The sequence below is a fragment of the Peromyscus maniculatus genome, chromosome 19 (assembly GCF_049852395.1).
Source record: "Peromyscus maniculatus bairdii isolate BWxNUB_F1_BW_parent chromosome 19, HU_Pman_BW_mat_3.1, whole genome shotgun sequence".
Classification (NCBI taxonomy): Eukaryota; Metazoa; Chordata; class Mammalia; order Rodentia; family Cricetidae; genus Peromyscus; species Peromyscus maniculatus.
In genome coordinates, this window is record NC_134870.1 from 2,686,608 (window position 1) to 2,709,096 (window position 22,489).

The window sequence follows — 22,489 nt, forward strand, 5'->3', positions numbered from 1 at the left end:
CTTCAGAGTCCATTTAAGTTTTTGCTCAGTTATCCAGGTAGGATCTAAACACAGCAAGACTGCCAACTCCTTATCTTTGTTTTTTTTTTTTTTTTACTTATGTATGTTTGGACAATATTAAGTAAAAACAAACTTACATATTAGTTTATCTTTTCTCTGCCTTCTATTTGCAAATTTATTATTTTAAGTATACAGGATTTCAGAGACATGGTTTAATAGTTCATTGGAAAAACCTTTTATCATACACACACCTTTCTTTTGTTCTTTTTTAAATTTTTGTTTGTTGTTTTTGTTTCTCCATACAGGGTTTCTCTGTGTAGCTTTGGCGCCTTTCCTGGAACTCACTCTGTAGCCCAGGCTGGCCTTGAACTCACAGAGATACCCCTCCCTCTGCGGGGGCACCCCCCCCCGGGGGGGGGGGCCTCCTGGGCTGGGATTAAAGACGTGCACCACCACAACAGCCCAGCTCCTTTACAGCCCAGCTCCTTTTTAAATTTTTGTTAATGTTTTCTTAATCTTTTTTCATTCCCTCCTCCGTGTGTGTGTGTGTGTGTGTGTGTGTGTGTGTGTGTGTGTTTTGATATGATACCCTGTGTGTCATAACAGCTGTGTGTCTGCAGTTATTTGTGTATAGCTGTCAGAGGACATACAAACATATGATACACACCTCAGGCATTTGTCCTTCTATTTGAAGCATGATCTCTTAGTCAACTGCCACTTATACCAGGCTAGCTTGCTTGCAAATTCCTGGGGATTTATCTATCTTTGCCTCCAATATTATATTAGGAGCCCTGGGATTACAAACACATGTACTGTGTTTAGATGTATGTGGGTTCTAAGACTCCAGATCAGGTCCTCAATATTGTATGGCAAGCTGTTTACTCACTGAAGCCTCTCCCTAGCTGCTTAGGACCCTTTTTGAGATAGCACTTTTGGTTAATATTTGCTTACATTTGTGGAACTAGGCTATATCTTTCCTTTTTACAAACCACACATGAAAAGAAAAGAGGGAAGTGCAGAAGCATACCTGGTCAACCAATAAGGAACGCTGCGCGCAGGAAGGTTAGATAACTTACTCAGTGTGACCAGACACTTAAAAAGCCCGCCATAGGCTGCCTGTACATAGTGTCACCCTGTAGATGGCAAAGCACAAATTCTCTCTTCTGACACATGTATTCCTGTTTTTAAATTTTAAATTACATTTGTGTGTGTGGTGGTCTGAATGAGAGAGGTTCCCAAAGGCTCGTGGATTAGAGTACTCATCTCTAGTTGATGGAGCTGTCTGGAAAAGATTGGCCGTGTTGGAGGAGGTGTGTCACTCACAATGTGAGCTCTCAGCTTCTGTTTTATGCCTGTGCCTGCTAATGCCATGCTCTCCACCATGATGGTCTTAGACTCTAACTCTGAAACTGTAAGCCCCAAATAAACTCCCTTGATCATGCTGTTTTATCACAGCAATCGAAAAGAAACTGTGTGTGTGTGTGTGTGTGTGTGTACATGTGTGTAGTAATCGTAGGATAACTGGGGTGTCAGTTCTTTCTGCTTTGTGGATCCAGGGATCAGATTCCGGCTGTCAGGCTTAGCGACACACAGCGCCTTTACCGGCTCAGCCGTTTAGTGGCCCCAGCATTTAGTCTTGTGCTGTTGCACTTTCCTAGGCTTGCCTCATAACTCTAGGGCGGGGCGGCTCCCTGTGCTGCTGTTCCTACTGATCTATAGCAGGTTTGTTTCTTCTCTTGAGCTTTCTGTCTATCACAGGTTTAAGGGACTTCTGTCAGTGCCATGTATCAAGGTCAAAGTATGCCTGAGATTGAGACCCTGAAGCATGATAATAACTTGGTGACTGAAGTCTGTGTTCACACAAGTTTGTGTTTCTTTTTTTGTTCATTGTTTGCAGTGAGAGGGTATCAAGAGGATCATTTTCAGATTTCCCAATAGCCAGATACTCAATGAAGCATTCCTTAAGAACATTGTTCTAATAACTCTACTTTTAAAAATCAGCCTTTGAATTATTTATATGATAAACTTATGTTGGTTCTAAGGAATTAAAGTATCAGATTATTTGTTCTTTGATTGAAAATGAGAAAATTTAAATAACAGCATGATGGCTATATAACATTGAGTTCAAATTATGTTTTAACTGGAGATATAAATTCTTCAAAGTAGTGAAGGAAAAAGCTAAGTTTTAAAAACTTTTAGAGTAGACCCCTTATGAAGAGAAACCCTGGCTCCTAGGTCGTTTAGAAAGAATAGCTAAAACAGTTTTGATGGAGTTTTAAGAGGTAGACTCCAAGTAAAACAACAGGAAACACTCTGACATGATCAGAAGGAAAAGCTAGAGGAAGGTGGCAGGTGCATAACTAAATGAATAAGACCAGACACTTCAGTTAAATCAGTTGCACTTCCTCCGTCCAGGGCCTGCCTCTCCAAGGCCTTCCTCTCCAGGGCCTGCCTCTTCAGGGCCTGCCTCTCCAGGGCCTGCCTCTCCTGACTGGAGAGGGTAAGAGTTCTTGCTTGTTGACATGGCCAGAGGCGCTGCTAGATGGAGCTGCTGTGCTGTTTGGGGTGGTGGTGGTAGTGTTCGCTTGTTTGTCGCTTTTGCAGTTCTGCCCCTTGTAAATAGACCCTGGGGGGGGGGGGGGTTGGGGTTTGGCGATTTTCTTGTGACTCATTCATATTGCTGGTTGAATCTTCATGACTAAGGAGAATGCAGACAGCCCTGGGATTAGCTCAAGCCAGGTCACCTAAGTCTCACATTCCACTAACTTGCAAGGGCTTCTCATAGGACTTTTTATAGAGTAAGAGCACTATTAAGTTACTAAAAATTACATGTTAGATATATTGCACAGAAAAGTAGCTAAAAATAATAGCACATTGTATATTTAAAGTTTGGTACAAATATAGGTTTTAAATGTACTTTATAAAATGGGTTTACAAAGCGAATTTACTAGTTTGCTTGATTAAATCATTTCACAGTATCAACATATCAAAGCATGATATATACATATGTATGCACCTGTGTGTATACATACATATATATATAGTCATTTTTATCAATTAGAAAAAAATTAATTAGATATTAGCTCTAAGGTTGTCCTTTATCATATATTATAGAATTGTAGATAACAAATAATGCATACTTTATTCAGGAAATTAAAGTATAAATATTTGTTAGGAAACATTTGTCTTTGTCCTAGATTTATTTTTATTTTATTTTAAATTATTATTTGTGTGTATGTGTGTGTGCGCACACGCACATGACACATGATACACCTGTGGAGGCCAGAGGACAACTTTGTACAATCATTTCTCTCCCTCCATCCTTACATGTGTTGTGGGGACACAACATGCACCTTCACCTACTGAATCGTCTTGCTGGCCTTCTGTCAGTCTCTGCTGATTGTAGTTTATAAAATTCTTAAGTAGTTCTTTGAAGTCAAGTGACAAGTTAATTTTCATAATATAACTAGTTTGGTCTTTAAAAATTAAATGGCTGACAGAATAGTACTGTTCGTTAGTTAATAAGATCAACAGTGGTTTGGCATAGGTCATTAGGTCATACAACTCAATCCAAACCCAGCTTTCCTAGGTCATTTGAAACACCTTCACTTTGGCCTCTGATGCTGCTTCTGCACTGTCTCCTTCAGTTCCAGATGTTCCAGTTAGGTTAAGAGTTCTGCTGATAGGTTAAGAGTTCTGCTGATACTCCCCACCTTGTACTGACTTATCTGCATACTTCTCTAGTCTCTGGGTTTGGAACATTAGATACAAGGGATAGCATCTCATATCTTTGTATTTATATTCTACTATAGATACACATTATTTAGTAGATGTTTTAATAAATATTTACAGAATTCATTCTCTTTCAATTTGTCATTTTTCTCCAGAAATGGCCAACAGGATCAAGTAGCTGAGCTTGAATGTGAGGAAAACATTATTCCAGATTCACCAATAACATCCTTTTCATTTTCTGGCACTAACCGGCTACGAAGAAAGGAGAATCTCCATGTCCGATACATAGAACAAACACATACTAAATTGGAGCACTCTGTGTGTACAAATGGTAAGGATCAGAGTTGTGTTTTAGTTAGCTGGTTTTGTAAAGTACCCACCTACTGTTTTATGTATCCTGGTTTGGTGGAAGGAAGCTGGACATTGTTCAGATAATCAAGGATATCACTGAAAGTTAACCTCCATTAGTAAAATGACTAATAAGGTATTTTTCTGCTGGCATTATATATAGAGAGCAATAGTTCATTTGAATATGTGTGCATAATCTTACATGTGTGTTTGTGTCTGGGTATATATGTGTGTGCCTGGAGCCCACAGAGGTCAGAATAGAGTTGGATCCTCTGGAACTGGAATTACCAGAGGTTGTGAGCTGCCTGCCATGTGGGTGCTGGGAACCAAACCCAGAAACTGCAAAAGCAGCAAATGCTCTTAACTGTTGATCCATCTCTCCAGCCCTCTGCATGGAATTTTTAATGTATATATTTTATTGAACCTATTTCTTTTCTTTTTGAGACAGTCTCTGTGCCCTTGCTTGTCCTGGAACTCACTTTGTAGACCAAGCTGGCTTCAAACTCACAGAGATGCACTTCCCTCTACCTCCAGACTGCTGGGATTGAAGGCTTGTGCCACTGTGCCTGGCTTAATGTACCTTTTTTGTTTGTTTGTTTTTGTTTTTGTTTATGAGACAGGGTTTCTTTGTGTAGCCCTGGCTATCTTGGAACTTGTTCTATAGACCAGGTTGGCCTTGAACTCAGATCTGCTTGCCTCTGCTTCCCAAGTGCTGGGATTAAAGGCGTGCTCCACCATGCCTGGATTGTGGAAACTATTTCTAATTCCATCACAGTTTACTATTTTGGCTAAATGCTTCAAAAACTACTTTTTCAAATGGTCTTATACTTGTAGCTTATGTGATATGACACTGATTTTTTTTTTTATTGCCCATTTTAAGTTAAGGACAAAGTCTAATTCTTAACCCAAAATATTTGAAACATTTGGAAGAAGGAGGTTTACTAAGTTGTAAAGATATTTGTATAGAGTGTGAATACATTGTTGATAGTCATGCTTTTAAAAAGTATGTAGATCTATGTGGCTAGAGAGGTGCCTTAGCAGTTAATAACAATGGCTGCTCTTTCAGAGGACCCAGATTCAATTCCCAATAAGCACATAGCATAACACAACTCTCTTAACTCCAGTTCCATGAGACCCAATGCCCTTATCTGGTCTCTGTAGACATCAGGCACATATGTGATACACAGATATACATACAGACAAAACACCCATGTACATGAAGTAAAAATAAATAAATCTAGGATTCTGGAAAGATGGTTTGGTAGTTAAGAGTACTTGTTCTTGCATAAGACCTGGGTTAGTTTCCAGCGCCTATATGGTGACTTATACCCATCCATAACTCTAGTTTCAGGGATCTGATTCTGACATCTATGGGCATGTGGTATAAATAGGTATATGCAAGTAAGACATGCATACATATAAATTTGTAAAATAAATTTTAAAGATTAATTAGGTCTTTATTCTTTGAAAGTGTAAGTAAGTCTTATTACACTTAAACTGAAAGTAGAAGTGTGTGAGTCTTATGAAGAGACAAAGGAAACTAGACTAGAAGGAGGTGGGGAGGGTGATGAGAGGGCCAGGTAAAGGAGGAGTATGGAAAGGTCAACACTAATGGCCTTGGAAAACCACATGGAAACCTGCTACTGCAGAAGTCCCAAAATACATACATATGTGAAAGGAATTTAAATGGAGTCGCCATATAATGAGGGAGACAATGTCCCAACTAGACATCTTAAGCCAAGTAAAACTTCCAGTGCCAGGAATGGGTTACATCTGTTGAATTGTTGGCCAAAGGTGGTCTCATAGACCACCACCTCACAAATATTACAGGCTATTTCCAAGGCTGTTGGTTGCTCTCCACAACCTGATGGTAAGGCCCCATTGTTGAAGACACCACTTACGTCATTGAGCATGAAATTGAGATGGTGCCTAATTAGAAGCTACACCCCTCTTGACTATCATTCATGGTTCTGGAAGGTTTTATGCACTAAAAGAGGAGAAAAGTAACCACTTCCACCCAGCTGCAAAGCCTATAACTTACAACAGACACCTGCCTACAAAGTATACTGGCACAGTAGTGGCTCAAATGTTATGGGAGTGACCAGCCGCTTTCTGATTGGATACAAGGCCCACTTCATGGGATGGACCCCTACCTGATGCTGCTAATGTGGCCAAGAACCTGAGACTAGATAAGTCATGGACCTAAGGGAGAGTCTACTACTGTTACTCTGCTAAAGGAATAGAGCAGTAAAATTACTCCTACAGACATATTGCTATACCCATAGAGCAGAGCACTGTTCAGTCCCCATCAGAGAAGCTTCTTGCAGTACATAGTAATTAACAAAGAGATGTACAACTGAAAACATAGAGCGTGAAAGACCGTGAAGCACTCAGCCCTAAATGGCATGTCTTTATCAAATCCGACTCATGGCAGCTCAGGGATGTGTGCAGAAGAGCAGACGGAAGATGGTTAGACTCAGAGGTGGTAGGTGACTCCAGGAAACAGCTTCTTCCAGACACAGAGGCAGGACTGACACACAGGAGCTCAGACACTGGCAGTGCACACAGGACCTGCAGAGGTTTAAACAGACAAAACTCCAGCACGGAGAATGGGAAGTGGACACAAAGTCCCACCCCTAACTAAGAAGCTGTTTATAGTGATAACTGCTGGGAGAGGAGAAGCAGTTTTCTTCAGTGGAGTGTCACTAGGTTTACCAACCACACTGCAGGCAGGCCCCTGGCCCAGGAACAGTCAGCTAGCCAACACAGATGGGCTCCATGGTGTTTTGTGTGTGTGCGCTTTTTTTAAGTTAGTCTGTTTTGATTGGGGTTTTATAAAAAAATATTTTCCTGGTTGTTTTGTTTTTGAGAGTGAGAACATGAAGTTGAATTGGTTTGGAGGATTTGGGCGGAGAAAATATATGATTGAAATATATGAAAATTTTTAATAAAAATTAAAATTATAAAAAAATAGTTAACATCTTTATTGTTTGAAAAATGTAAAACTTGGCAGTTTTCTTCATTTTGTGAGTTTTTATCACCATCTAGTGGAAAACAGAAGAAATATTTTTAAATCCTTTATCTAATTGGAGTTAAAATATAAGACTTTATGTCTTAAATGAATATTTATTGGTCTTTAAGTTTTGGCAAGATCTGAATCATGATAGACAGCTATCTGTATAATTTAGATCATGATTAAATCTATCTATATGAACCTGTGAAAAACAACTGCAAGCGATCTTTTTTTTTTTTTCAGAGCTGAGGACCGAACCCAGGGCCTTGCCCTTGCTAGGCAAGCGCTCTACCACTGAGCTAAATCCCCAACCCCTGCAAGCAATCTTATAAGTAGTCATTTATCCATAAAGTCTTCTGGCTTATTTCCTAATTGTAGAAAACAAGCATATAATATAAATACTTTAAAACAATTTCTTTAAATCTTATTCTATTCATTTTTTTACTTAGAAAGTAAAAATAATTTTAAATGATTTAATGACTTAATTAGTGCTATTCTTTTTATCATATTTACTTATCTTAAAAGTTTCTAACACTTCTTAATTTTCAAGTTATAATTAAAGTACAGCTTTATTCCTTTGCCTTGACTTTTGGTTATCTTTGAACTAAATATTTAAGCAGTAGAAATATTTCCAATAAAGCATGTTTCAGTTTCCTTTCAGGACAGATTGTAAAGAAACATGGTCCAGCAACATTTTCAGTAAACTTAGTGCTTTGTCTTATATAAGAAAAGTGACTGAACTGTCACTTCCTAGGTAACTTAGGTCACAAGAAAGTTCTGAGTTCCCTCTCTCCCACTATCCTAGCCTGCAACTTTGTTTCTCAGTGAAACTAAAGACTTAGGAGAATTGCGTCAATAAAATGATGATTGTGATGCATTAAAGACAAATTTATTTGACTTAGCAGAATGAAGCTTGATAGTATCTTTTATCATTGTTTATTATGTAACTCTCTTTTTCTTAGAATTAAGAAAAATTTCCAGGGCTTTAGCTCCTGCACCACAGAACTCTGAGGAACATGAAATTCTCGTGGCTGACACTTGTACTCAGAGTCACTCTCCACTTTCTAGTAAGTAGATACTGATGTTGTAAGTTTAAGATTGTGGTTATTGGTAGGCAAAAATGACCAACAGTCAGAATTAGGCAGTATTTTAAAGGTATGGTGTTTTTGATATTATTGTTGTTTTTGGTTTGATTTGGTTTGGTGTTTGGATTTGGGTTTTGGTTTTATTTGTTTGTTTGAGACAGGGTTTCTCTGTGTAGCCCTGGCTGTCTTGAACTAGCTCTGTAGACCAGGCTGGCCTTGAACTCAGAGATCCATCTGCCTCTGCCTCCTGGGTGCTGGGATTAAAGGTGTGCACCACCACCACCTGCCCTTAAAGGTGCGTTTGAGAAAGTAATCTTATGCTAGTATTAATTCATGTAATGTAAAATGCTAATAATTTAAGTAAGAAAGACTTTATTGTGATTTATTCCTTTATTCATCAAATATTTAAGAGTCTTCTATGTCAGGCACTAAACAAAGAAAGCCTTTGCCATTTTGGAGCTTTCAGTCTGGTTATGGGAGAAAGAAAATAAATTCATGTCAGGCAAAGTCAAGTTCTCTGCAGACAACGCAAGGTGAGAAGACAGCAGAGTCTCACTGTAACATGACACTCGGCAGAGGCTAGGGGAGCAGGTGGTGTCCAGGGACAGCATCCTGAGCAGAGCACAGCTTCAGTTAGCTTGCTGGGAGCATTGTGGAAGTCTGCTGGTGCAGGATGCGTGAAGGGAAGAGTGATCGGGCACCAGGAATAATAGAACTGCTTCTTCACAGAAGAGATGGGGATAGCAGGATTCCAGGGTATGGAGAAGCTTAAAATTCTCTCTCTCTCTCTCTCTCTCTCTCTCTCTCTCTCTCTCTCTCTCTCTCTCTCTCTCTCTCTCTCTCCCTCCCTCTCCCTCCCTCCCTCCCTCCCTCCCTCCCTCCCTCCCTCTCCCTCTCCCCTTCTCCCCCTCTCCCCCTCTCCCCCTCTCCCCCTCTCCCTCCTTTCTTTCTCTTTTCTCTCTTTCTCTCTCTTTTTCTTTCCTTTTTTCCGAGACAGGGTTTCTCTGTGTAGTTTTGGTGCCTGTCCTAGATCTCACTCTGTAGACCAGGCTGGCCTCAAGGACTCACAGGGATCCGCCTGCCTCTGCCTCCCAAGTGCTGGGATTAAAGGCGTGCGCCACCACCGCCCGGCCAAGTTATTTCCCCATAGAATTTTAGTACTGTAGACACACAGTACTCTGTGTGTTATTTGTACTTTATACATAAAAAGAATAAGAAAGATATCTTTGTCCCCAGAGTCCCCTTTTCTCTCTTTCTCACACCCTGACAGTGTTACAGCTGTTTCTATTGTGATGTAAAGGTGATAAAATGGAGAGGAACTAACAAAGTAGCCATGTAGCTTCCAGTGGGAAAGGAGACTTGACAGTAGTGACTTTTAAGCCAGCTGAAGAGAAGAGGAAGTGAGCAGCTATACTGAACAGTGCTGATAGAGGATAGTACTGAAAAGGTGATGGCCTCTTAGACTTGACCATAGAATGTGGGTGCATAGAGATCATTAGGACACGAGTAGCATGATTCCAGACTTGAAAGGTACAACAGTGATTATCTGAAACTATCATTAAAAAAGTGGAGGCTGAAAAAAACAGAAAGCATACATGTTGATTGGTGAGTCTTCTAGGGTATTGTTCAGTAAAGGAGAGAATGGGACAATGGCTAGCAAGAAAAATGGGTCAAATTGCCTTATACTTTTAAGATTGGCAGCAAATTTCTGTGCTTGATGAGATGATCATGTAAAGGAGAAAATGAGTAATACACAAGGAAGATGAAATAACTGCTAAGTCATTGAGAAGGTGAAAGCCATAGGCTAACTGAAAGAGTTAGCAATGTTAATTAACTGTTTCATGTCCTGTTAGTGGCAGACTGCTATTCTGGAGGCCACAGATGATCCTGTGTTGCTGTGATTCTGTAGTTATTTGGACAGTTGTGTTTGTACGTGTGTAGGCTGATTCCTAGCCCCGCCCAGGGTGCTCGGAATAGAGCACATGACTATGGCAGGTACTCGGTGCTCACTGCTCCTTTTTCTCTTCTGGGGCTGCCTTACTCCACCATTGCCTTCTTGTCTTGTTTCTTGTTCTGGTTGTTATTTGTTTGTGTGTCCCTCTTACCCCGGGCTAGAGACTGAAACCAGAGCTTTCACACATGAGGCAAGTGGCTTTGCTACTGAGCCGTATCCCAGGCCTGTCTGCTTACATCTTATTGTATCTCCAGCTACTCTGCTGCTCTTTTCTTGTTGGCATGTACATATATATTATCTTCCATTAAAAAAATCCTCTTCTTAATCTTTGCTGCTTTAGCTATAGCTTCTCCTCAAGGTTAAGGGAGTAGTCTGTTCTCAGTACCTTTGCTTAACGCTCATCTATTCCAGCCTACTCTAGAATTGACTATTTTCCTGCCATGTTCCTTGTGATGGAAAGAGAAAAGAATACAAAGAGGACAGATGAGAAGGACCCAATACGGAGAAAGAGAACGTGTTTGCACACTCTCTCTTACTGATCTAGACTGCTTCTTGAAAAAAGCTTTCAAAGTTGTTGTTATCAGGGAGGGGCACTTGAAACAGAGCATGCTAATGTGCTTTCTCTTTCTGTAAAATCCTCAGTAGTCTGCTCTATTCATATGCTCATAAGAGCCCAACCTGAATCTCTGTTCCAGACTTTGCTCCTGAATTCAGAGCAGTTTATCTGCTTGCTGTTGAGAGTTTATCTTCAGCATGTCCAAAATGGAAGCTCTCTCACCAGTCCTAATCTTTATCCTTACATTCAGAGTCTCAGTGATGACACTGTACACATCTCTTTAGGTTTCCTCAGTCAGAAAGCTGAGTCATCTTAGACTTCTGCTTCCTCATTTCTAAGCATCCTCAAGTTTCCCATGGATTCTGCTGCCTCTCTGCCTGTTTTACATCTCTACCCTCTGTACTCATTCCAGCCACCAGCATCATCAGAACTGTTGGAGCACTTCTGCTTCATTCTCCTGTCAGAGTTTGCTTCTTGGCTGAGTTTGTCATAGTCAGAATTATTCTTCTTACCCAAGTGTTTACATCTGGCCTTTCAAAACTCGTGACTCTTCCTTGTTCACAGGAGAAATTGTGAGCATCATTTGGCCCTAATCCACAGGTTTGGGCTCATGGCCTACTTCTGTCTTCCACAATTCAGTTCCTAGCTATTAAAAATGCAATTTTAGCCGGGCGGTGGTGGCGCACGCCTTTAATCCCAGCACTCGGGAGGCAGAGGCAGGCGGATCTCTGTGAGTTCGAGGCCAGCCTGGGCTACCAAGTGAGTTCCAGGAAAGGCGCAAAGCTACACAGAGAAACCCTGTCTCGAAAAACCAAAAAAAAAAAAAAAAAAAAAATGCAATTTTATTCCATATATCTGTATCCTTAAAGATACCCGAAACTTACTTTCTGCCCGCACCCCCTCCTCATTAAGTGGCCACACTTCCCTTTACCTTAAGGACCACTTTAGGTATTAGTTTGTGTAGTTTGTCTTGATTTCCCAAAGGAGATTCAGGGTCCTGAATTTAAACCTTTATTGTTTTTTACATTCTTCTGCAAATTCTTTTTTCCCTTAGAAAACAGAAATTCTGTTTTCACCGTTCAAGTGTAGTCACTAAGCTCCTTGAGAACAAAGCATGTAACCTGCTTGTTATACTCAGTTCATTATGGAAAAAGTAGAAAACTTAGGTGAATAAAGTTTTACAAGTTTGGAGGCTAAGTATCTGTAATGCATTGCTATCTATAGAAAATATTTTGGACCTATTGAATAGAGTTTAAAGTTTGTTCACTGTCATCTTAAAAGGGTACCCTTTTTCCCTATTCTTTGATTTTTTTATACCTTTATTCTTCTAATTTTTTTGTTTTTTTAACTATATCTACTCTCTAAAATTATATAATGAATATTTTTTCTTCTTACTCTAGAAATATGCGGAACAAGCAGTTATCCCACTGATAAGTCACCTTTTAATTTAGACACTGTTGTTGCTGAAACACTTGGAATTAATGTTCAAGAAGAATCTGTAAGTTATCAGTTTGATAATTATATGAATTATTAATAATTGATGTGTCTACTTGGATCCATTCCTGAAGAATTAAACAGGAGCCAGTTATAGTGGTACAGGCTAGTAGGATATGCTGAGGATACAGGGGCAGAGGGACTATGAAAATGAGCAGGAGAAAAATATTTATTTTATTTTATTTAATTAACATATTCTTCATTTATTTTATGTAGCTGGAGTTTTCTCCAGTCCCACTCAGACCCAAGTAAACACACAGAGACTTATATTACTTATAAACTGTATGGCCATGGCAGGCTTCTTGCTAGCTGGATCTTACACCTTAAATTAACCCATTTCTATTAATCTATTAATTATAAATTGCCACGTGGCTTGTGGCTTACTGGTACTTTACATTCTGCTCCTCATGGTGGCGGCTGACAGCGTCTCCTGACTCAGCCTTCCACTTCCCAGAATTCTCCTCTCTCCTTATCCCGCCTACACTATACTTCCTGCCTGGCTACTGGCCAATCAGTGTTTTATTAATCAATCAGAGCAACACATTCACAGCATCCCCAGCAATTTTACATACCGAACAGTTTCCCCTCCATCCTCTCCTCTGGTTCCCTCCCTCCCAACACCACCTCCCCCCACCCCATCCACTCCTCCTCCTCTATCTCCATTCAGAAAGGGGCAGGCCTCCCATGGGCTTGAACAAAGCATGGCACATCAAGTTGAGGTAGGACCAAGCTCCTCCCTCTGGACCATTTCAGGGGTTAGGGAGAAACCTGGTGCCGGGGAAACCCCCAGGAATCCCCAAGGATGACCCCAGCTAAGATTCCTAGCAATAGTGGAGAAGGCGCCTGGACTGGCCATCTACTGTAATCAGATTGGTGACTATCCTAATTGTCATCAGAGATACTCTATCCAGTAACTGATGGAAGCAGATGCAGAGATCCACAGCCAAGCACTGGGCTGAGCTCCTGAGAGTCCTCCTGAAGAAAGGGAGGAGAGAAAAGTAAATTTTATCCAGTCAGCATTGGATAAAGGCTTAGAACAGAACTGTGGAAAGGCCCATCACTGTCCTTTCCATGCAGTCACAGCCACAGACTCGGGATGTGAACTGAGCTGAGGCTTAGAGGATCTATTCACTATTTCTGTTCATATGTACGTCTACATGTTGGTATGAGGAACAGGCACTTGTGAGCTGCCAGACGTGGGTGCTGGGAATCAAATTCTAGTCCTCTGCAGGAGGAGCCAGCACTCTGAACCCTGAACCATTTCTCTAGCCCCAGACTGCGGAGTTTTACTCTCGTTGTTCATGGTACTGGGTATTAGAACCCGGGGCTTCCCAAATGCTAGGTTAAGTTCCATTTTGATACAACTTTAAGGACTGGGGGTTGAATTTAGCTCAGTGGCAGAGCACTTGTGTACTGTGTCACAGCCCAGTGTGACCACGAGCACTACAAAAACAAACAAGTGACAGGTCTAACACAGTCCTCCTCTGCTCTTGCCAGTAAATGTGTGTGTGCTCTTAGAAAACTGTCTCGCTGTTGCTCAATTTCTAAAGCTTGAGTTAATTTCCATTCCATTTGGAATTTAACCTTTTAAAATCACTCTAAAAAGTGATAGTGGGTAATTTTAGCTTCTGAATATTTAAATATGTTTATAGTTTCTAGTTGCTTACTATCCTCCATAAATCTAGCAAGTTCAAATATGAAATATATTAAAGGAGAAGATACCAGAGGACTTTTCTTAGAGTCTGATTCACAGGTCAACAACATCTTTATCATTCTTGAATGTGTTATAGGCTCAGAATCTCAGTGCTACTGACCTTGTGCTTTAATGATTCCTGACTGACTTGTATGCACATTAAATCTTGAGAATGCCCTCTAAAGGATCCTTTTCAATTCACCCAGGTTTTCTACCCTTCGTCTTAATGTATTTTGTTATTGAAATATTTCTATGCAGTAGTAAATTTTATAAAGTATTAAAATATTGGTAGTATCTTCTCTTCATTTTTTTTATTGTGATAAAATTTAGGTAACAATTAGTCACTTTAAAGTCTACAATACAGGGATAATTATACATTCACAATATTATACAACTCCCTAATTATATAGTTCTTCATTCTGGTTTCTTTTACTTCTTGTACTTTTGAGATTTATTTGCATTGTATCAACTTTAAGCATATTTTACTATTGAAGGAACACCAAGGTCCTGTGAGCCCTCTTGGGGATGAGCTCTACCAGTGTCTTGAAGGAGATCACAAAAGACAGTCTTCGGGGGAGTCTACAGGAAGTAGTGAAGATAGTTTAAGGTAGTGTGGGACACACAGTGTTTGTTTGTTTGGGTTTTTTTTGTGTGTGTGTGTTTGTGTGTGTAGCTCCATAAACACTGTAAGGCTTAATTTCAGCCATACCGCACTCCCCCAAAGTGGCTGCAGATACTATTTTTAGATTCTTTTCCTGCATCATCAAGCAACATTAAGAGCTCCCAGTCTTAGCCGGGCGGTGGTGGCGCACGCCTTTAATCCCAGCACTCGGGAGGCAGAGGCAGGCGGATCTCTGTGAGTTCGAGGCCAGCCTGGGCTACCAAGTGAGTTCCAGGAAAGGCGCAAAGCTACACAGAGAAACCCTGTTTCGAAAAACCAAAAAAAAAAAAAGAGCTCCCAGTCTTGCTTTATCCCATTAAAGACATAGTCATTACTGTATCTCCAAACACTAAATGGTGTGAAAGATACATTTTATGGTTTTTTTTTTTTAAGTTATATTTATTTATTATATATACAGTGTTCTGTCTGCACGTATGCCTGCAGGCCAGAAGAGGGCACCAGATCTCATTACAGATGGTTGTGATTCACCATGTGATTGCTGGGAATTGAACTCAGGACCTCTGGAATAGCAGTCAGTGCTCTTAACCTCTGAGCCATCTCTCCAGCCCACACTTTATGTTTTGTGTGTATGTGCACCAGGTATTCCAGGAGGTAATAGTGGTCAGAAGGTGTCAGATCCCCTGGAACTGGAGTTAGAGATGGTTGTGAACCACCATGTAGGTTCTGGAAACCCAACCTGGATCCTCTGCAAGAGTTGTTGGTGCTTTTCACCCACAGAGCCATCTCTCTCGCCCAGTTTTTGATTTTGTTGTTGTTCTTGTTTTGTTTTTCTCTAATTTCATAATATTTAACAATACTTACATTGATAAAGCATTTTGCTTGCTTTTTTTTTTTGTGGTGGTTTCTGTTTTTGGTTGTTTGTTTTTTGGGTTTTTTGTTTTGTTTTGTTTTTTCAAGACAGGGTTTCTCTGTGTAGCTCTGGCTTTTCTGGAACTCCCTGTGTAGACCAGGCTGGCCTCAAACTCACAGAGATCTACTCACCTCTGCCTCCTGAGTGCTGGGATTAAATGTATGTACTAACACCACCTGGCCCTTGCTTGATTTTTTTTTTAAGATACCTTGATTACTCTTAGTTTATCATGATAATAACTTGTCAAGTGAGTTTTATTACCCTGTTCTTCTTTAAACAGATAACAAAAATGTGGCTCCATAAGGTTGAATATCTTGTTTAAGATCATATAGCTATTAAGAGCACTTACCGAGCTCTATATTCAGTTCTGTAGTTAAGAATTTTTTTCTTGGAATTACTCCTAAGATTTAATAATAACAAAAGGCTTTTGAGTCCTCAGTGGACTTGTTTCCACTTTCATCTCCTGTTCTATCAAATGAAAAGAAACCAAGACTGTATCTTAAATTTGTTGTAATCATCTGCCTCTAATAGGTAGGTAATGCCTTACTATTCTGTATCAAGAAATGTTTTTTTAGTTTACTGGTCTTTTAATTTTTATCGTGTTTTTCCATTAAAAAAAATCTTGTATCATTCTTTATTTATTTAGATTTTCAGACTCTGCGGCAAAGACACCTCCCCAAGAATTTACTATTCGGGTCTCATCACCTGTATTTGGAGCTACCTCGACTGTGAAAACTCATTTGGGTTTGAATACAAGTTTCTCCCCTTCTCTCTTAGACATTGGGAAAAGAAACCTTTTGAAGACCGCTCCCTTTAGCAACACTTCTGTTTCTAAATCAGAGAAAGCTAGGTCAAAATCTGAGGACAGTGCTCTTTTCACACATCATAGTCTTGGGTCTGAAGTGAACAAGGTCATTAGCCAATCATTTCCTAATAAGCAGATACTTATGAATAAAAATATAAGTGAATCCATAGATGAGCAGGGCAGTACTGATCACATTAAAGACATTATTACTGATAAATATTTGGTGCCTTTGAAATCACTGGGAGGCAAAGCATCCAAAAGGAAGAAGACTGAGGAAGAGAGTGAGCATACAGTAAACTGTCCCCAAACCTGTGTTGATAAGGAAAACACTCTGCCTTTCCCAATGGAGAATCAGTTCTGCATGAATGGAGACCATGTGATGGATAAACCCCTGGACCTGTCAGATCGGTTTGCAGCTGCCCAACGTCAAGAGAAGAGCCACGGAAATGAAACTTGTAAAAGCAAGTTTAAACAAGTGCCTATTTATGAGGCTTTGAAGCTCGTTCCAAAGGGCTCTTCCTCAGGTCGTAAAGCCTTGAGTGGGGCCTGCATATTAGCCAGAGATCTTTCAGAGGCGTCCTGTTTACAGCAGTGTGTCCTGCAGTCCTCTGGTAAAGTCTCTCCAGACCCTAAAACGCCAGTGCAGATAAAAGAGGAAAGGCCTGTCTTCAAACCCCCTCTGTGCTCACAGGAGAGTTTGGAGACAGAGAGTCTTCGTAGTGACATGAAGGTTTGTGTTCAGTGTTCAGAGAGCTTGATTAAAATTGTTTGTGATTTCACTTAGGTACTAATAATCATTTCCGTTTAGGGTACTGGTTCTCCGGTGCCAGCCAGAGTCAAAAGCAGATCAGTCCATGGAGGATGTGAGCCTGCATCAGTTCTTCAGTTAAATCCCTGTAGAGCTGCTAAAGCAAAGCCTCTGCCAAACCACCAAGGTGTGTGCGTTGTCAACAGGCTGCTGCTCCTTCTCGTCGGGTGACGTTTACATGCCTTGTACTAAAACTTACATGCCTTGTACATCTTTTTTCCCTGCATATATCTGTGTTTAATAGCATTATTCTCACTCCTTTCATTTTACCTTGGACTTTTCTGCTCTTATGCTTTTTAAATTTTTATTTTAAATACTGTGATAGGTATTTTTAGATGGTTTTGTGGATTTACTTATGTAGTTATTTCTTAATTTCTTTGCAAAAGCTTTTAAAAAGTATTTTAACCATCCCACTGGGCTTTAGTTTGGTTTTGGGTTTTAGTACTTTAGAGGGAGGCAATACTAGGGATTGAACCCAGGGCCTTAAACATGCTAGATAAGCAACCTGTCACTAAGCTCCATCCACAGTCCTAAACTGTACAGAATATTTAAAAATAATTCATCGCTGGGCTGTGGTGGCGCACACCTTTAATCTTAGCACACAGGAGCCAGAGGCAGGCAGATCTCTGAGTTCAAAGACAGCCAGGACTACACAGAGAAACCCTGTCTTGAAGGAACAGTAGTAGTAGTAGTAGTAATTATTCATCATTCAAAACTTGTTCTTTACCTCTTAGATACCTAGATACTGTCTTTTTTCTTTGCATTGAAATGTTTGTCTATGAGCTTATACAGATACAAATTTAATAAGATTTTAACTTCTTGTTTAAATCTTATACATGAGTGTGTGTGTGTGTGTGTGTGTGTACACATGCCTGTGCACATCTATACAGGTGCACATGGTGTGTGTATGCCTGGTATGATGTTACTTAGATGCTGTTCACCTTATTTTTAGGTAGCCTCTCATTGGCCTGGAACTCTCCGCAGGCTGCCTGCCAGCCGGCCCAGGGATCCATGCCTGGTCTTTGTACATACATTTAAGGGCTCACACTTGCTCAGTGAGCACTTTAACTTCTGAGATGCCTCCCAAGGCCTTAAATTTGCCCTAATCTGTGTATAAATGTCCTTTTGTTTTTCAGCCACTCACCACTTCTGTGCTTCATATGCAGTATTTTTTTTTATCATTAGCAAATTGTTACTCTTTCATAATTGACTTATTTCCATTTCCCCCAAATAAGCACATTATTTAGTTGTTTTCCTTACACAGGTTTCAGTCCCTAAGTGAAAATGTTTGGTTTTGGTTTTTTGTTTGTCATTCCTGCTTTTTTCTTAGCTTTTTGTCTTTGATTTTTTTTTTTCATTCTTCTTCCAAGGATCATACTATACCTATTAACTTTCTACAGTCTACTTGCAGTTAGTATCATTTTGCTTCATGCTCTTTTCAGGGGAGGATGCAGGGGTTGAGACAGGGTTACTCTGTGTAGCCCCGGCTGTCCTGGAACTCACTCTGTAGACCACGCTGGTCTCGAACTCACAGAGATCCTCCTGCCTCTGAATGCTGGGATTAAAGACATACACCACCACCACCCAGCTGTTGCTTCATGTTCTGAAACTACAGTTTGCAGTTGTCATGTGTAATATCTACATATAATACATTGAAAATCCAAACAGTTTTACAGTTTTAACTTTTAAGCAATTACTTTAGTGAAATACAAATCACTCCTCATGAAAATGTCCATTGGTTGTGGTATACTTAAAGAGTTGTACAGCCATCTGTACAGTCTGAGTTTATCAGCTTCCAAGGCTTTTCATCCTTCCCAACTCTAGTTTTCAGTGTCTAATGTTTATCTCTGTAGATTGAAATATTGTAGATGGTTTATGTAACTTGTAACTTCTTTCCCTTAGCGTAATGTTTTCTTTTAACCTTATTTTACTATTACTGTTGTGTGTGTGATGTTTCTGAATGTGGACATGTATGTGCCACAGCACGCTTGTGCAGTCGACTCTTTCTTTGAACTCACATAGTTTCCAGTGTTCAAACTCAGGTCCTCACACTTGCATGCAGCTCCCTGCTGAGCCGTCTCCCCAGCAGTGCCATAGCGTGGTCAGTTCCCAGCCATGTTGTGTGATGTGTCAGTACTCCATCCCTGTTTATTGCTGGAGAAAATTCCATCATAATACAGTCATGTTTTCATCAGTGAATACAAATTTGCTGCCATTGTTACCTTTATGAGTAGTCCTGCTATGAACATTTGTGTACAGACTCTTTTAGAAATGGGTGTTTTCTTTTTCTTTTTCCCAATTTACCTGAGACTAACATTGCTAGACCTCATATCAGCTCTTAGGCAGTCTGTTTCCCAAAGCATCTATGCCATTTCAGACTGACGCTGTGATTGTGTGGGTTTCAGGTTACACACACACACACACACACACACACACACACTCTCACACTCTCACTTTGCATCTAGCCATCTTAGTCTATGTGAATGATCTCATTCTTTGTCTTTCATTTTTCTGATGGCTGGTTGTATTGGTAATTTTTTTATGTTTATTGGCCATTTGAACTGTGGTAAGATTCTTTACCCACTTTGAACTTTTTTTTTTTTTTAGATTCTTGAGTCTTTATGTATATGAATGTCTTGCCTGTATGTATATTTGCACTGAGTGTGTGCCTCGTGCCTGCAGAGGTCAGAAGGGGTATCAGGTCCCCTTGAACTGGAGTTACAGACAGTTATGAGCCACCATGTGGATGCCAAGAACCAAACCCAAGACCTCTGCTATAGCATTTAATGCTTTCAAATGCTGAGCTCTTTATTCAGCTCCCTGGGATATTTATTTTTGAGAATTTGCTATGGGAATTCTTGATATTTCTATTCTGTGGGTCCCTAACATTTTAAATTGAAACATGTTTTCAAATTGAGTTTTTAATTTGTGCTTCTCCTCCTCTTTTTCCAAGATGTGTCCTTTGAAAATATCCAGTGGAGTGTAGATCCAGGAGCAGACCTTTCTCAGTATAAAATGGATGTTACTGTAATAGATACAAAGGTAAGTTAAAAAATTGAACTAAAGCCCATTTGTTTCTTACTCTAGTGAGTTATCAGTCTCCTCTCCTTGAAATACTTCTTTACACATTTCATTTATTGTGTATGTGTACATATACACATTAGTGTACACCATGTGCATGTTATGCCATACATGCAGAGGCCAGAGCACAGCCTTCAGGATTTGGTCCTCTCCATCTACCATGTGAGTCCTGGGGATCAGATCAGGTTGTCAGGCTTGTGCATTTACCCACTGAGTCATCTTGTGTGCCCCAGACAGTAACTGTTTTTAAATAACAGAATTATAGTTACATATTCCAAGTGATTTTACTTTTATTAAAAATCACCTATCATATGTTCTTAGTTTTTTAGATAGAATCTCAATATACAATACAGGCTGGTCTCAAACTATACTCAGGCTTCAGCCGCACAAATGCTGGGATTGTAGGTATATATCACCATGCTTATAAGTTCCATCATGTGTCTTGATGAGCTTTAATTTTTTTATTTTTTATACTTATTTATTATGTATATGAGTTTTGCCTACTTGTGTTTTTGTGCACCATGTCTGCCTGAAATTGCCTGCAGAAGTCAGAAGATAGTGTCAGATCCCCTGAAATTGGAGTTACAAATGGTTGTGAGTCACCATTTGAGTGCTGGGACTTGAACCTGGCGCCTCTGCAAAAGCAGCCAGTACTTTTAACCACCAGGCCATCTGTCCAGCCACCTGGATTAGCTTTTTTAAAAAAAAAAGAAGAAGAAAAGTGCTGTCAAGACATTTGTGTCTGTGTGTGTTGAGATAGCATCTCACTATGTAGCTCTGGCTGTCCTGGAAGCCTCTGTAGCCCAGGCTGGCCTTGAACTCACAGAGATCCGCCTGCCTCTGCCTCCCGAGTGCTGGGATTAAAGTGTGTCACCACACCCGGCCTTGGTGTTTTGTTTTGTTTTATTTCATTTGTGCTGAAAATACAATTTTGCTTTGTGTTCAGGTTCCATATAGCTTGTTAAATTCTCCTACTTGGTGGCACATTAAGAAATTATGTAGTTTATTAAAGCACCATGTAGCTATGAGGAAATCATGTTATTATTAAAGTTGCTTTTCGTGTGCATTAAAGTTGATTACTGCAGGGCAGATTGGAGAAGGCGAGTCAAGCACAGAGGACTGCAGTGGTAAACAAATGAGCGTGCCTTTCCTGAGGTGGTCCTTTTCCTCGGATTGCAGGAAGAGCTTATAGAGTGGGGCTAGAGTATTCTAGAGACAAGAAAATCTGTAGCTCTGTTCCTGAGATACAAAAGTAAATAACTTCGTGCTTTAAAATAGTAAAATTTGATTAGAGTTTTTAACGCTTTTTGTGGTCAAAAGCAGATATAAGACTATGAAGGAATAACTGCTAAACTCCTGGGTTTTTTAAATATTTATTTAGGGTAGCAGCCATTCACGATTAGGAGAAACAGTGGACATGGACTGTACGTTGGTCAGTGAAAGCGTGCTTTTAAAGATGAAGAAACAAGAGCAGGAAGAAGAAACTCCAAGTAAGATTTGTTTTGATTTTGGTTACTTCAGCCAAATGTGGAACGAACTGTGTGGTCGGATCATAGTGATAAGTGCAGTGACTCTATAAACCGTTCATACAGTATATTCTAGTCACACTTCTCCCTCCCCCAACTCCTCCCAGGTCCTCCCACCCACCCAACTCCATGCCTTCTTTCTTTCTCTGTAGGGGAAAAACCCCCACAAAAACAGAAACCAAAATATATAAGCAAAAGACCAATAAGACAAAAATTCCCCAAACAAAGTTATGCAAGACATAAACTTTTACAAAAATGTCATTGAGTTCGTTTTATGTTGGCTGAGTATAGCCAGGCACGGGGCCTGTCCTGCAAAATGTGGTCAACATACCCAGTGAGATTCCATTAGAGAAAACTAATGTTTCCTCTGCAAGTGGTTATCAGCTGCAAATAGCTCCTTGGTTAGGTGTGGGGGCCTCGGTCATTTCCTCCTTTTGGTACTGGGACCCCATCTGGCTCGAACCTGTGCAGACAGGTCCTGTGCATACTGACAGTCTCTGTGGGTTCCTATGTGCATCGGTCCTGGTGGGTCTAAAAGACACTGTTTCCTTAGAGTCCTCCATCAGCTCTGGCTCTTATATTTTTTCCACCTCCTCTTCCACACAGACCCCTGAGGGGAGGTGTTTGATGAAGACATTTCATTTAGCACAGAGTACTCCAAAGTCTCTCACTCTGCATATTGTCCATTGTGGGTCTCTGTGTTAGTTCCCATTTACTGCGAGAAGCTCTGTGATGATGGGTGAGCAAGGTACTGACATAGGTATTGCAGAATGTAATTAAGAGTCATTTTATTCCTGTGTTCCATTTTCGCCTAGGCCCACGGTCTGTTCAGTTTCTTGTCCACCCTAGCAGTGTCAGGCAT

At 40.2% G+C, this 22,489-nt stretch overlaps 1 protein-coding gene across 7 annotated transcripts in view; it reads left to right on the forward strand.

Annotated features, from left to right (window-relative positions):
- Rbbp8 (RB binding protein 8, endonuclease) overlaps positions 1 to 22,489 on the forward strand; it is a 100,014-nt gene that overhangs the window by 58,241 nt on the left and 19,284 nt on the right. For all 7 annotated transcript variants that reach the window (XM_076554726.1, XM_076554725.1, XM_076554727.1 and 4 more), the window contains 8 exons: positions 3,888 to 4,063; positions 8,056 to 8,160; positions 12,089 to 12,186; positions 14,370 to 14,482; positions 16,054 to 16,942; positions 17,021 to 17,147; positions 19,974 to 20,062; positions 21,483 to 21,591. In XM_076554726.1, the coding sequence (XP_076410841.1) occupies positions 3,888 to 4,063; positions 8,056 to 8,160; positions 12,089 to 12,186; positions 14,370 to 14,482; positions 16,054 to 16,942; positions 17,021 to 17,147; positions 19,974 to 20,062; positions 21,483 to 21,591 (1,706 nt within the window). The remainder of the gene's footprint in view (positions 1 to 3,887; positions 4,064 to 8,055; positions 8,161 to 12,088; positions 12,187 to 14,369; positions 14,483 to 16,053; positions 16,943 to 17,020; positions 17,148 to 19,973; positions 20,063 to 21,482; positions 21,592 to 22,489) is intronic.